The 15,610-nt window shown below is 36.0% G+C and overlaps 1 protein-coding gene across 1 annotated transcript; it reads right to left on the bottom strand.

The window, feature by feature from the left end:
• Positions 1-14,391: 14,391 nt before the first annotated feature.
• On the bottom strand, positions 14,392-14,775 carry LOC102995213 (nuclear transport factor 2-like). Its single transcript, XM_055080493.1, has one exon. It carries the CDS (start codon positions 14,773-14,775, stop codon positions 14,392-14,394), a length of 384 nt encoding a protein of 127 aa, XP_054936468.1.
• Positions 14,776-15,610: the final 835 nt, after the last annotated feature.

Raw genomic sequence — 15,610 nt, 5'->3', positions numbered from 1 at the left:
CAAAAGGTATTTTAACTGCTTGACTGGCATTGACATTTGTAGCCTAAAGAAAAGAGGAAGAAAAAAAAAAGAAAGACAGCTAGAAAGACACGATGCACATCAAAGGGAAACATTTTTTTTTAAATTAAAGTAAAAAACCCACTCTAATGGAAGCTATTTCTGTATTATTTGGCTAAATTCTTAGTATTCTCTGAGTCATTATCTCCTCCAGTGACTTCAAAGTTAGGGGTCATAGTATCAACTGGGGTTGGGAGAGGGTTGTTAGGACACAGCTAGCTAGTTCTCACTCTTAGATTTCGGGGTGTGGTAGGGCTGGGATGGAGCCAAAGAATGTGCATTTCTGCTAAGTTCCTGGGAGTTGCTGATGCTAGTCTTAAGACCACCCTTTGAGAACCACTGATTTAATCCATTGTGCAAACTTTCTCCTTCCTGGGGTGTTTATTACAAATTACTTGTAGGATGATATGCTTAAGTCTTTGAGAGACACAATAGTCCTCAATAATTTATAGGATGTATTTTAATCACAATTCATATTTGATATTTAACTAAAATCTGATCGACTTCAAAGGATATTTTAGAGGTGTGAAGTAGGAGACAGCATAGAATAAAGTAGTGTTTCCCACACTTAAGAAATGTATGAATCCATTTAAGTTATTCATATAATAATGCTAGTTTGTATTGAAAGAAACTGGGTGGAAGCTCATTATGCTATAAATCTATAATTTATATTTATATATAATATTAAAAATATAAATATATACAATTGCATAATAAATTCTATAAATAAGCATAAATGTACATAATAATATAAAATTATATTTTAATATAATTTGAATTGAGTTGAATTCAAACAAAAGTATAAAAAGAAGTTCAAATTAGCAAGCTTAATGCGGCTAGTGATGCTATTTTGAGGAAATTAAAGCAATATTTGCATTGTAACTATGGCAGGATCTTTCTTCAGCATATCTCATACCACTGTGAGTGTGTGGGGAGACCCACATTTTCCACCTTTTTAATTTTAACTTCTGAGAAATACTCATTCAGCCAGTGTAACATGCCATGATTTGGCCTTTCCTTCATTTATTACATTGTTTACTTTTTAGGTCTGCCTGTTTTTTTTTTCTTTCCCTAATCTCTCAACAATTAGAGTAGTATTATCTAGTGCCAAAGTAAGCATCCATTTATTCAAAAGTATTTGTATTTGTTTTGTGAGTGACTCTTCTTTCTTTTTCTTCTTTGAGGCACTGTTATAAATATAGGAGAAAAAAATCCATGTGAGGAACCTGCCCTCCAGGAGTGGGGGCCCAGTGTGGGGTGGAAGAAGTAAAAGACCAGACTGGAGAAGTAGATCATGTGTTCTCATAAAGTGAGGTAAAGAGTTTAGATTTTCTTTGAATGGCAGTCGGAAATCATTGGAAGATTTTGTTTAGGGGACTTAACATTATTTGACAAAGAATCTGTCTACTCCGTGGAGAATGAGCTGTAAAGGGGGAAGATTGGAACGTAGACATGGACCTTAAAACTGTGACAACACTTCATTTTAGCTTTTTCATCCAAGTGATGCACAACGTACCAATATGCTCATATTAACTTTTAAGATAATCATCAAAATTCAAAAATACATAAATTTATCAGGTGTGTAGGGAGAATACAAGTTTTCTACCACATCTGTATTATAAAACATTTAAAAATATTATGGAGAACTTGGAAGTCTCTCAGTATAGCCTCAGGGTTTGCGTAACATTCTGTTTTAGGAGAACCTGTAGTACAGGCTTTGCAGTCAGACCTGGTTTCAACACCGATCAGGCCACTTAAGCAGTTGTTTAACCTTGCAGGGCCTCTTTCCTCCAAAATGGGACTAATAATGTTTCTAACTCGGAGCTGTTGTGCTGTGTACGTAGGGGTGTCAGGAGCATCAAGTCACTGCACTGAGCCTTGGGATAGTCACTTTGCATATATTTACATACATTTAAATAAAGGTGTCAAGAGAAAAATGTAACACAAAATAAGAGCAGGTTAAACACTTCAGAATCAAGAGGACCAGGGCAGTTATAATTATCGTAGGTAAGAAAAGAAAACCAGGAAATTAAGACTGGGTCAGGATGAAGGTGTCTTTCTGTCAGTCTTGGCTTCCTCCTACTTATGCTTTTCAAGCATGCTATTGGGAGGAAACTCTCAGTAAGGGGGAGAAGAAGGCTTTCCAACTCTCTGAAAGGAATCACTTTATTTCTCTGTAGCTATTTTGCTTGGTAGATAAGGATAATTTTCATTCAAGGGGCTAATCCATTGTTCTGATTTCCATATTGAACTCCAGGTCAACCCCACAGTTGCATCATCAGTGGACCACTGAACTCTGCCACTTGGTGGAATTATGATGGTAGTAGTTTCATAACCATTTGTTAATATCTGTGCTGCTGACCTCCATTGCTTTTAAATTATGCCACAGTCCTAATGATTGTAATGCCATTCTCCTAAGAATGCTTGAAAGAGACATCTCCAGATAGCCCTGTGAGGTGGGAGCATCACAGTCAATTTTCAGAGATAAGAGATGGGAAATGGGGTAAGAGAGGAGGTGGAATTGAATGTATATTCTAAATTCTTTTAATACTCTACATCTCTGATAAAACTTTTTAATAAAAAAGCTTTATTTTAAATACTATTGCAGAATATATATTTACAAAGAGTGAAACCAAGAATTTCATTTTGTCCAAATGACACTAGGTCTGTTCAGTTGCTACGCTGTCCTTGCAATTACTTTTGTGATGACAATGAATAAACTTAGCTCCTCCACCAGATATGCTTAAGGATACTTTCACACCTCAGTGCAAGGCAGCTGCTTCTGTCGTGGCCGGTGTTTAACAGCTCAGAGCAAGAGCACATGGGAGCATCAGAAAGGAAGCATAGTAGACTATTTCAACTGGAAACCATGGCATCAAGAATATTGTGTGTTATCTCCACATTCACCCTTTTTTCCCCCACTGGACAATTCCAAAGGGATAATTCTAAAGAAATCCTAGTTATAGTGTGTTTAGCAAAATATTTCTAATAACTTTTTAAATAAGTTGGGCTTATCAAGATCATGATACATTTTGCCTGGAGTCTTTTTCTCTTTTAATTTTTAAATTCAAGTATGTTTTGAGTGTGTTTAGATTTCATTTACACTTAGCCTACCAGGCTGTAGTATTCCAAGAGTTATTTGATGTTGGGGAAGTTCTATACGTTTTTTATAAGCCATGTTAAACGTTTCTCTTTGAACCATAAAGTTGTATTTTTGCCATCTCTAAGTGGAAATCAGTCTGTAAAAATAACATAGAGTTCCTAAATGCAAAATCACTAAGGGAAAAAAAAATGTATTGCAAAATTTTTTGTCATCCAAGAAGATGATACCCATCTACAAAGAACCAAAGGGCGCTCCATTCTTTAATAATCTCCAGAGACAGATGGAATTTGTGGAAGGCTATCATCATAGCATTGAAGCAAACAACCAGTCACCTGATGGTTCTGTCAGAAGATCAATATAAAGTTACAAAAATGGGGGAGGGTGAAATTGCTATTCAGTATCATGCATACATTTCTCTTCCCTATCTAATTTTGTTGATGAAATCTTTTACTTTTGAGGTGGCATATGTATTTTACATAAAAGGATTGAAATTCAGCAGCTAATTCAGTTTTTTAGTCCCCTCTTCTTTTCTTTCCTTTTATCCAAGACACTAGCCACTGTTTCTTACTGATGCATTTAGATATTTTAAAGCCAAGGGTAACCTGGACAAGGGCTTATTTTCAGTATTTTCAAGGAACAAGGTTCTATCATTAGTGCATAGACCCAGAGCTTTGAATGATAGGGCTTAAAATTTTTCACTGATGAACATGTAGATTTTTCAGTGGAGAAAGTGAACCTGCCGACTCTGATCTAGGACAGGCCTTGACAAATAAAAATCCAGAGAGTGCATCTACCATGGGAACGGGGGCAAGATAGGAAAGCGGGAAGGCAGAACGAGGCCTCCTTACAGTCATAGAGCCCCTTTCAGTGTGGTCAGATATGGTTTTAATTTTGGAAACTGCAGTCCATTCTTCAGAAATGTTCTTTAGACAAATCATATGCAAGAGTCATGGTTCTGGTTGTAGAAGGGGGATTGCAGGAAGAACAAGGTCTTCCCTGTTGGCTTCTTTCATTTGCCCTTCAGTGACCCCACCTAGCCAACCCCAGCATTCCTAAGGGTTAGTCTGACAACCACTGTGACGGATGCCAACTCTCTCATTTTACAGGTGAGGAAACCTAAGGCAACAGAAATGCAGCAATTTTTATCCATGTGACACTAATTAATATTTTTTGGCAGAAACTAAGTTATTTCCATTGCACTATGCCAGAGGTAGACAAACGTTTTCTGTAAAGGGCCAGACAGGAAACCTTTAAATTTTGTGGGCCATCTGGTCTGTGGGGATTATTCGACTCTGCTGTTGTAGGGAGAAAACAGACATGACAACACATCACCAAATGGGTTGGTTGTGTTCTAATACAATGTTATTTATGGAAACTGAAATTTGCATTGTCTATATTTTTCATGTGTTCCAAAATATATTCTTACAGTCTTTTAAAAAAAATTCAGAAAAGTAAAGATCATTCTTGTCTCCTGGGACTATACAAAAATAGGTGTCATACTATATTTGGCTTACAGACCATAGTTTGTCAACCCCCCTGTACTATACCACCTCTTTATCCAACTTAAATGATACTTTTCATGCACTACCTTAAAATAGTGTAGATTTTTGGGGGGGGGGGTCCATGAAAGTGTCATTTTTTTCCCCATTGATGTTTCCCATTCAACCACTCTGCTGCCCCGATCTGTTTATCCTTTGTATTTTCTCCTCAACCCACATCTTATTTCTCCATAGTTTTACCTGAGGGTTCAGAGCAGTTTATTGAAAAGTTTGGATTCTCACGACTATTTTGCCACTGAGCATGTGAATATACATTCAATAAAAATCAGAACCAAACTTAGTTCGACTTACTGTCCATATCCAATCCTTCCAATTTCCGTGATGTTATTGAGTGAGAAGACCTGGTTTCCTGCCTTCTCAATTCTTATGATGCTGTTGAAAGATACATTCTACTTCATTTTCTCAGCTGTTGTTCTCCTCAGCTGGATTTTTCTAAAAGGATGAGGGTCAATAACAACAGAAGCAGCAACATTTATAAGAAGACTAATTAAATAACTAACATCTTCCAGCAACCATTATGAGATACAATATAAGATAATAGCTAAGGGTGTATAATCTATCTGCAGACCTTCTAGGATAATCCCAGCTCTGCCACTTTTATCTGTGTGATGTTGGACAATTTATTTACGTTGCCTCAACTTCAGTTTCTTCATATATCAAATGGTGATGACAATAGCAGTATATTCCTTATAGAGTTTCAGAACCAAATGATTTAATATATGTAAAATTCTTTAAACAGTGAGTGGTAAATGGTAACTGCTATAAATATAGCATTGTTCAGTGTGTTAAAATCTAGACATTGTGTATATGATGAAAATAATATTTAAGAATTATTGAACGCTTACCATAGAAATCAGGCAGTACTCTAAAGTCTTTCTACACGTTGAATGGTTTAATTTTTAAAATAATCCTCTGAGATAGATATTATTGAAATGTATTTAAAGATGAAGGAACTGAGATAAAGAGAAATTATTGCAGCTAGCCCAAGGTCACATACCTGGTAAATGGTCGAGTCATTCCTGAAAGCAAAATAATTAAGAGTGAATCCTGAACAGATGTAGGTTGAAAAGTTCATGTGATCCTATAACTGAAGTCCAAGTGTCAGGTGAATTCAGGCTTTGATAGTTCCTGGAATATTAAATCTAAGAGGCATCTCTTGAAACCTAGAAGAGTGAATTTTAAAGAAAGACAAGAAAGTACTGCTTTACATAGTGGGCAGGAAACCCACGGAATTTATTACCTCAAGAAGCTGTAGAGGCTTCTAGAAGCCCAACCTAACCACGTAAGATTATTTTTGGGGGGAGGAGGAAATCAGTGTATTTCCCCTGTCCTACATACTACTTGTTAGGTTAAAGAATGACAGTTTGAATAAAATAGTAGACTGGTTTAGAATAGTAATTTTATATTATTTTTGCCTTAGTACGTTTTATTTTCCATTTTTTAAAAAGTTTCTCCCCCTTGCTTACACTCTAATCAAATGGTGGCTCTCAGAACAGCCGGAGGTGGGAGGACACCTAAACACATTGGATCCCAGCTTAACAGACTCTGGTGTATGACCCCAGATGGAAGCCTCTTTTCCCATCCTTGTCAAGAGCCAGGCTCAGAAGATTGACAATTAACTCAGGGTCAGAAGGGATTGTTTTGAGAGCATCTACAAAAATTTAAACACCCCAGTGGGACAACTACAGGCATTTTAGACAATCATGAGTTTGAAATATAGGGGCACATTAATATGTTATTTGGCTCAAAATGTTTCCCACTATGTTTTCTTACAGTTTGTAAAGACTGAAACTTCAAAAGATATTAATTAATTGCTGACAGTTTTACCAGCATGCAGTGGGAAAAAATGAACAAACAAAAAGTGAAACGATTTTGGCTAAACAATTGTGCTGTTGAAAAATACTTTTTTCACCTTTAGGTATAAAGCATTTCATTATAGAGTTTTCAGATATTCCCAAGGGTTTACACATATTTCAGCCTACAAAAGCATAATTTCCTTCTTTTCCTCTTGTGCCCAGTTATCTTCTCCTTTACTATTAAAATCGGGTAAAAATAATGTCTTGATATAATAATTGGTTGTGAATCAGTCATTTCAGTGAGTTATCTTGCTCCACAAACCTGCTTTCATTTTGTGGTTCCTACTTTAATAAATGATATCACTGGAGCTAGAAACCTCAGAATCAACTCAGAATTACCCATAGTCTACCAGATCCACACTGGCAAGTTGATCCTACCTTGGGAATACATATCTGATATCACCATAGCCACTGAACTTACCAAGATCTTGATCGTTACAGTAATTTTTAAAGACAGCCTCCATGCCACTTCTTTTCAAAAGCCTTCTTTAAGCCCTGAGTAGAATTTGTTACTCCATCATCTGTATTTTTATAGCATATTAAAAAAAAATTAAAACAAAGCTATAAACAGTCATTGGAAATAGATAGGAGTTTGAATCTTAGCTCTGCCACTTACCATAAGCAGGTGATTTAACTTCTCTGAGCCTCAAAGCATATCTGTAAAATGTGGAACCAGGAGGTTTTTGTAAAGATGGAATGAGCTAGCATAGTGGTAAGCATATTTTCAGTGATCAGTAAATATTAGTTTTCTTCCCAATATTCACTACAACCTCTGTCACCTATGTGTGATTGTGTGTATAAGTGTGTATCTTGTGTGAGCTGCTTGAAGACAGGAACCTTCCAGTACATAGTAAGTGTCAATAAACATTTGTTGAATTAAGTCCTAAGTCTTTGTCTTTCCTTCAGTTATATTAACACTGTAGTCTCAATAAAATTATCTTTTTATTTAAATAGATAAGTTGAATGACTTACTTTATTAATTTTTATTATTTTACCTTCTTATTTTTTTTCTCTAAGAATTTGATGGGAAAATCAATATGTGATTATCTGAGCTATATCAATTAAAATAATAAAAATGAAAACAATGAATAAAAACATTGAAAACAATAGCAGTAATAGGTTTCTTTTTTTTTAAGTCAGTTGTTTGACATCATAGAAACTATATATATATATATATATATATACACATATATATGTGCGTGTAACTATAAAAGTAGGTTTTTTTAAGGATAGGTATTCCATATTTAAAAATATGGGCCTTGGGCTTCCCTGGTGGCGCAGTGGTTGAGAGTCCGCCTGCCGATGCAGGGGATACGGGTTCGTGCCCCTCTCTGGGAAGATCCCACATGCCGCGGAGCGGCTGGGCCCGTGAGCCATGGCCGCTGAGCCTGCGCGTCCGGAGCCTGTGCTCCGCAACGGGAGAGGCCACAGCAGTGAGAGGCCCGCGTACGGCAAAAAAATAAATAAATAAATAAAAATATGGGCCTTAATGTTAAAATTATATCTAAAAGCGCTAAGAGCCAAGATCCATTAATGTTAGAAACAAGTGGTAGAATCTAATGGCAGGAACTAATGGCTCCATAATATAAGGAACATATTTCAATTGAAAATAAAATCCATAGCCTATTTGCGATCAGTGCTTTAATGGTTGCCACCCAGGAATGGGAGGAGGAACGAGTGAAGAGAGCCCTTTCTGCACAATAGAACTTCTCCAGTCTAAGCCAGTTGACTTCAATAGGGCAAAGCTAACTTTACGTGTACTGTAAAGAGAATCCCATTTCTGAGAATGTGGACCTTTTTCCTGTGACTGCATCTCCCTTTCTCTAGTAGGTCCCCAACAAAAATATAGCTTCTTGAGGGCCAGTGTCATATTCTGCCCTGCTGCTTACTGTGCCTTGGTCAGGCTGCATATTTCCTAAGCTCCAATAGCTACCTAAAAATATCATTGTTTCTCTTTTGTGTCTTTTGGTTACTTCATCTTTACTGCATGAATGGGCCTGTTTCTCCCAGTGCCTGGACTTTATTAAACCAGCATCTCTCTCTCCCTCTAGTTGTCCATAGAATACTACACAGATGGCTGCATCCCTATAGGATTTCAGATTCCTAGGGGAAAGATACCAATTTGTGTCTCTTATAAGCAAGAGCATCTTGTGATAATTTGTTATTCATTATGTATTTTGGCAACTTTTAATTTTGAAACCATTTTTCACTTGCACAAAAGTTGCAAGGATAGTAAGAGGAATTCCTATATACCTTTTCCCCAGATTCAGCAGCAATTGTTTACTTTTTGTTCTGTTTGCTGTGTGTGTATTTACATATCTATATAATCGATTAGACATCTATATCTATATGTATGTGTGTATGTACATATGTATCTGTCATTTATTGACCTATAGTGGAGTCTTGTTATTTGTAGTAGTTATGTTCTATAAATCTTCCCTGAACACTGAATTAGTGAATACTGAATCTTTGCTCTTAGAAGAAATACAGAATTATATTCCTCTGAATCTCTGGTCACAACCATTTTTAATCAAGTGATCAATACAGAAGTTTGTTTTGTGTGTTTCTGTTTAAAGACACCTTATTTAATATATAAATATAATAAATATTACTTAAAATATTTATTGATTTATTAACAGTATAATCAATACAATCAATAATGTCGATTCATTAACATTGAACTATAACTCATGTCTGAAAGAAGATTACTTAATGCACGTATTTTCTTTGTAAGGCACATTATAGCCTTCTTAGGATCACTAGACCACCACTTCTGCACTGCAATTGGGGGTCATTTTAAACAGCAAAATCACCACCAAAAAGCACAAAAATGCAGAAAAAGTGGCACTAAATAGACCTCGAAAAGGACATGTGTTTACAACGTGAGGGCTGAAACAAGAAGGCCAAGTGTGTCCTTGTTCTGCCTCAACCGGGAACATGCAAGTCAGGAGACTTAAATTTTTTGCTGCTCTGCCCATGCCTATGAGTGATTGGTAAAGTACTGTGCGTATTGATTTTTGGGTTACAAATAAATATAAAGAGTAGGTAGATTCACAAAATCGGATTCTGTGAATAATGAGGATTACCTGCATATATATTTGACCCATATATTTATGTGTTCATATCTTTTTCTGAACCATGTGAGAGTAAATTGGAGACGTATCTATTTACCCATAAATGTGTTTTTTCCTAGGAGCAAAGACATTCTCTTACAAAACCAATACAGTGATCAAAGTCAGAAAATTTAATAGTGATAAAATACAATCTATATTCCATATTCATATTTTATCAACTGCCCCAGTAATGTCCTTTATAGATATTTTCTGTTCCCCCCAGGTCTAGAATTCAGTGCAGGATTATGCATTTCCTTTAATTTTCATGTCTCTCCTTTAGTTTAGAACAGTTTCTTTTTATTTGTGTCTTTAGTGTCTTTTGGCGTTGATATTTTAAACAGTTATTTTGTAGAATGTTCCTCTATTTGGGCTTCTCTAGTGTTTCTTCATAATGAGATTGGCGTAATACATTTTAGTAGAACTGTCACAGAAGTGTGCTGTAATCATCTCAATGAATCATATCAGAGGTACGTGCTGTCGTGGTTTGTCCCTAGGGTAAGGTGATGTCTGCCAAGTTTTTCTACTATTTTCCCTTTTAAAATAATAAGCAATTAATGGAGAGGAAGTTACTTGGAGACTATACAAATATCCTGTTTCTCAAACTTTTACCCACTAGTTTAAGCATCCTTGTATATTTATTTATTGGTTCTACACTAAGGAAGAAATTCCCCATCTATTTATGTACTCTAATTTATTTATATCTAAATGAAGGTATGAATTTTTATTTTATTCAAAGGGATGTAAGCCATTTCAATCAATATTTATTTTAACATTCAAGTTGTCCAAAATTTGTCCAGTGGGATCCCTTTCAAACTGGCCTGTATTCTTTCAATATACCTCCAGCATTCCTTCAGCGCTTCCTTACTTTATGGTGCAGCAAGATGTTTAGGCTTTTCTTAAAAATATCCCTGCTTTCTTTTAGTGGAGAATGGTCCCGAGAAACCAAGATTTGGGTGCTAGGTATGTTGAGTGCTACTGATGGATCACTGCTTCTAAATCCCTTCATCAGAGAGCTAGGAAATATATGTGTGTAGGTGTATACGTGCACACACACTCACACATATATAGACATATCAGATCCATAGACATCCATATCTATATAAACACACATGTATATGTGTGCACACATAATACATATGTATAGATTTGTATTTATTTCTCTCTCTTTGTGTGTATATATATATATTTATAGATTTATACTAATATCTCTAGTTCCAATCCAGCACTGCAGAGTGCATTCTAGTCATCCCTTTTTCCATATTTGTAACTCCTTCTCCAACAATGAGAAACCTAGCTTTCATTATCCTCAATACAGTTACACTTTTGTTCAAACTAGAGTATATGGAATACAATTTTTAAATTCCTAACTCATACCACTGTGAAAAAAAAAGCAAACATACAAACTGGAATTCAATATCTATTTACAGTGTTTTAGGTTAAATGTACATAGAATGAAATGCACACCTCTCAAATGTGCAATTCAATAAGTTTTGATGAATGTACCAATACCCCTTGTTCTTTCTGAAGTAAATCTGTCATTCATATCATTGTTCCCCTGTGTGTAGTGCATCCTTTTTTTTCCCTGGCTGCTTGCAGTTTGACTATGATAAGCTTGAGTGTGGTTTTCTTTGTGTTCATAATGCTTGTGCTTTGCTGATCTTCTTCAAACTGTAAGTTTATGTTTCAGAAAATTTGAGAACTTTTCTGCCACTATTTCCTCAAATATTTTTCTGTCCCATTCTCTCTTTTCTCTCTTTCTGTGACTCTAATTACGCATATGTTAGACTGCTTGGTATTGTTCCTCATGTCATTGAGGAGCTATCCTTTATCTCTCCTTTTCAGATTAGATGGTTTCTACTGATCTGTCTTCAGGTTCACTGATCCTATGTCTTCCAGATCCAGTATTCTGCTAATCTCATCTACTGATTTTATCTATTATTACTGAGGTAAAATTGACATATAACATAATATTAGTTTCAGGTGTACAACATGATCATTCAGTATTTGTATACACTGTGAAGGGATCCCCACAATAAGTCTGTCTAGTTACCATCAGTCACCATACAAAGATACAATTTTATTTTATTTTTTTTGCTTGTGAGGAGAACTTTCAGGGTTTACTCTCTTGGCAGCTTTTAAATAAGCAATACAATAGTATTGACTATAATTTCCATGCTTACATACATCCCCATGACTTATTTATTTTATAACTAGAAGGTTGTACCTCTTGACCTATGTATTTCTCTTACCCCCTACCCACTTCCCTTCTGGCAACCACCAATCTGTTCTCTGTATCTATGAGTTTTGTTTTGTTTGTTCTTTTTTTTTTTTTTAAGATTGTATGTATAAGCGAAATCACATGGTATTTGTCTTCCTCTGTCTGACTTATTTCACTTAGTGTAATACCCTCAAGGTCCATCCATGTTTTCACAGATGGCAAGATTTCCTTTTTAATGGCTAATATTCCATTTTTTATATATGCCACATCTTCGTTATCTGTTCATCTACTGAGGGGTGCTTGTGTTGCTTCCATATCTTGGCTATTGTAAATAATGCTGTGATGAACACAGGTGTGCATATATCTTTTTAAATTAATGTTTGTGTGTTTTTCAGATAAATACCCAGATGTGGAATTGCTAGACCACATGGTAGTTCTATTTTTTAATTTTTTGAGGAACCTCCATACTGTTTCTCGTAGTGCCTACACCAATTTACATTCCCACCAACAGTGCACAAGTGTTCTTGCCAACACCTGTTATTTCTTGCCAACACTTGTTATTTCTTGTCTTTTTTGAGAATAGCTATTTTAACAAGTGTGAGGTGATATCTCATTGTGATTTTGATTTGCATTTCCCTGATAATTAGTGATGTTGAGCATCTTTTCATGTGCCTGTTGGCCATCTGTATGTTTTCTTTGGAAAAATGTCTATTCAGATGCTCTGCCCATTTTTTAATTGGATTGTTTGTTTTGCTATTGAGTTGTATGAATTATTTGTGTATTTTGGATATTAATCCCTTATCATAAATATGATTTGCAAATATTTTCTCCCTTTCAGTGAGTTGCCTTTACATCTTGTTGAGGGTTTCTTTTGCTATGCAGAAACTTCTAGTTTGTGGTAGTCCCATATGTTTATTTTTGTTTTTGTTGCCTTTGCTTTTGGTATCAAATTCAAAAAATCATTGCCAAGACCTATGTCAAGGAGCTAGCTGCCTGTGTTTTCTTCCAGGAGTTTTATGGTTTCAGGTCTTATATTCATGTATTTAATCCATTTTGAGTTAATTTTTATGTATGGTGTAAGATAGTGGTCTAGTTTCATTCTTTTGCATGTGGCTGACCTCATCCACTAATTTTTAAAATTTCACAAATTGTACTACTGGGTCTCCATTTTTTGTGGTTTTTATGTCTCTGATGAAATTCTCTATTTTTTTGCTCTATATTTTCCTCTGAGTCCTTGAACATATTTATAACAAAATAGCTCCTCTATATTCTGACCTCCCTGTATATTTCAGTTGGCTCCTGGTGATGGCTGATACCTCATTTCAGCATGAATCATAATTTTCTATGTTTTGCTTATCTAGGAACTTTTGTTTTTAAACAGAAAATTGTGTATGAAACATTCTAGAGACTAAATTATGTTATCTTCCCCTGGAGAATGTTTGTAATTGTTTTCTCAGCAATTAATCTGCTTGGACTCAAACTCTAAAAGCTAGCCCCTTACAGTTGGCGGCAGCTAAAAGCCGTAACAATCTGTCACTTTCTGTAACACACTAAGGAGTCTCAGCTCTTCATAGATCAGGGGTCAACCAAGGCTTTGGGCAGATTTTAAATGCAGAATTTTGGACTTCCTCATACTGTGGCTCTCTCTTTTCCAGGGTTTCCTTTAATAGATTCTAGGTACTATGACAGTCCTAAAACCAGGCCAGTAAGTCCCATGCTTTCTGCTTAAGGTCCAGACATCCCACACTGTGCAGAATGAGGACTTCCCTCACATGAAAAGTTGAATAAATGCAAAGTTACCAAGTGAATTTTTCTGTTTTAAAGGTAACTCTCTTCCAGTTTCTTGCTGCTTCTGGCCACTTGTTTTCTCTCAGTTTGTCCAGTGTTTATGATTTTATCTGCAGGAGTTTTCATCCAATACCAGCTACTCTGCCATCACCAGAAGTAAAATTCCATTAACTTTTAATGATGTACCATTTGTTGTTATTTTTATTTCTTTGTTGTTAAGAAAATTTTCGTGGTTTTATTGTATCATGAGGCAATGAAACACCTGAACGAATCAATATCTGGGCCGTGAGGCAGCTGCTTTCTCCTTCACTTCTTTGGGTTACTAGAGCAACTTGTCAGTAGATTAAAAAAAAAAAAAAAAAAAAAGACAACCTATTGCATTACTTAAGTCTTTCCAAGGCATGGGCTGGTACAGCACAAACTTCTCCTGTCAGATGCAACCAGTCGAAGCGTTCATAAAAAAAAAAAAAAAAAAAAAAGACAACCTATTGCATTACTTAAGTCTTTCCAAGGCATGGGCTGGTACAGCACAAACTTCTCCTGTCAGATGCAACCAGTCGAAGCGTTCAAACATCATGTGCAATGCCTCAGTAGCAGCAGCGCACCTGCCCACTCCCACCATGGCGCTGCTCATTTGTGTGTGATATTTGGAGCATCTGGAGGAGTGTGAATAGTATCAGGAAGAGGAGGGAGGAGGTCAGCCGAAATTGTGCAGGGCAAGCCTGAACATGTAATTGGTGCAAACCCAAGCATCATTGATGTTCTTTAATGGGAACATCTGGTGGAACCCCATGACAGGGTCTTCGTCAACCTTGAGCTGGTCCACAGCCATGCTGATGATGCAGCTATCTGGCCTGGGCTGATGGTCCTGTGCTGTGATGCTGTCCTGGATTTTCTGGAACGGAAGGCTAGACAATTTCTCCACGTTGGCAGCTTTCCCCTGGAATTGCTGTCCTTCCCAAGTAAGACATGTCACGTCAATATAACTTGTGCCTGGTTGGGTTCTGTCGTTATCAAATAATTGGTAGTAATGTTGAATGAAGCTGGATCCAGTCTGCTCCCAAACTGGCTTGTCTCCCATTCTGGGGCGCCACCCCGCCTCATTGAGACCCGAGGAGCTGGCAAAATGGTGGCAGCAGTGGCGGCAACCCAGTGTGGTCTTCTCCCACCTTCCCTTCCCCCCCCTGCACTCTGTTGTTTTTATTTCTAAAAATAAGTCTTTCTTGTAGAAAATGTGGAAAATACAAAAAAAAAAGAAAAATAAATTGTATTACTATTATCCAGAAATAACCATTGTTAACATTTTGAAATACTTACTAAAGTTTTCCCTCTGTAATTTTTTCACACCCATGCACTCACACACACAAAATTGGTGTATATATATGCTACTTTGTATTCTGATTTCTTCATTTATCATATCACAAATATTTCCATTTGATTACATATATTTTGTAATGACATTTTAATTATTAAATAATATGCTCTCATGTGGATGTACATTTATTTAACCATTATTGTTGACCACTTGGATTGATGCTAGTTTTCACTCTGTTAAATAGGACTGGGAAACACACCTTATACATTAATCTTTTATAGCATGTTGTGTTATTTCATTAGGATCGATTTCCAGAAATAAGGGTGCTACGTCAAAAGTATAAATATTTAAGAATTCTTGCTTTTCCTTGATTTAAAAAAAAATCAATTTATACCTAAATTGGTTGCACATGAGAGTTTTGACTCACAACTTCTATACATGCAGGCATTATTGTAAAATATTTCCAATTTGACAAGGGAAAAGTGATAACTCACTGTAGGTTTAACTTGCGTTACTAGTGAAATTGAACATTAAATATGTTTATTGGCCATGTGTAATTATTTTCTGAACTGTTTATGTATTTTACCAATTTTTCTATTTG

This window comes from Physeter macrocephalus, chromosome 19, assembly GCF_002837175.3.
Source record: "Physeter macrocephalus isolate SW-GA chromosome 19, ASM283717v5, whole genome shotgun sequence".
Lineage (NCBI taxonomy): Eukaryota > Metazoa > Chordata > Mammalia > Artiodactyla > Physeteridae > Physeter > Physeter macrocephalus.
Note: the sequence above shows the minus strand (reverse complement) of the source record. Positions and strands in the feature narration are given on the sequence as shown.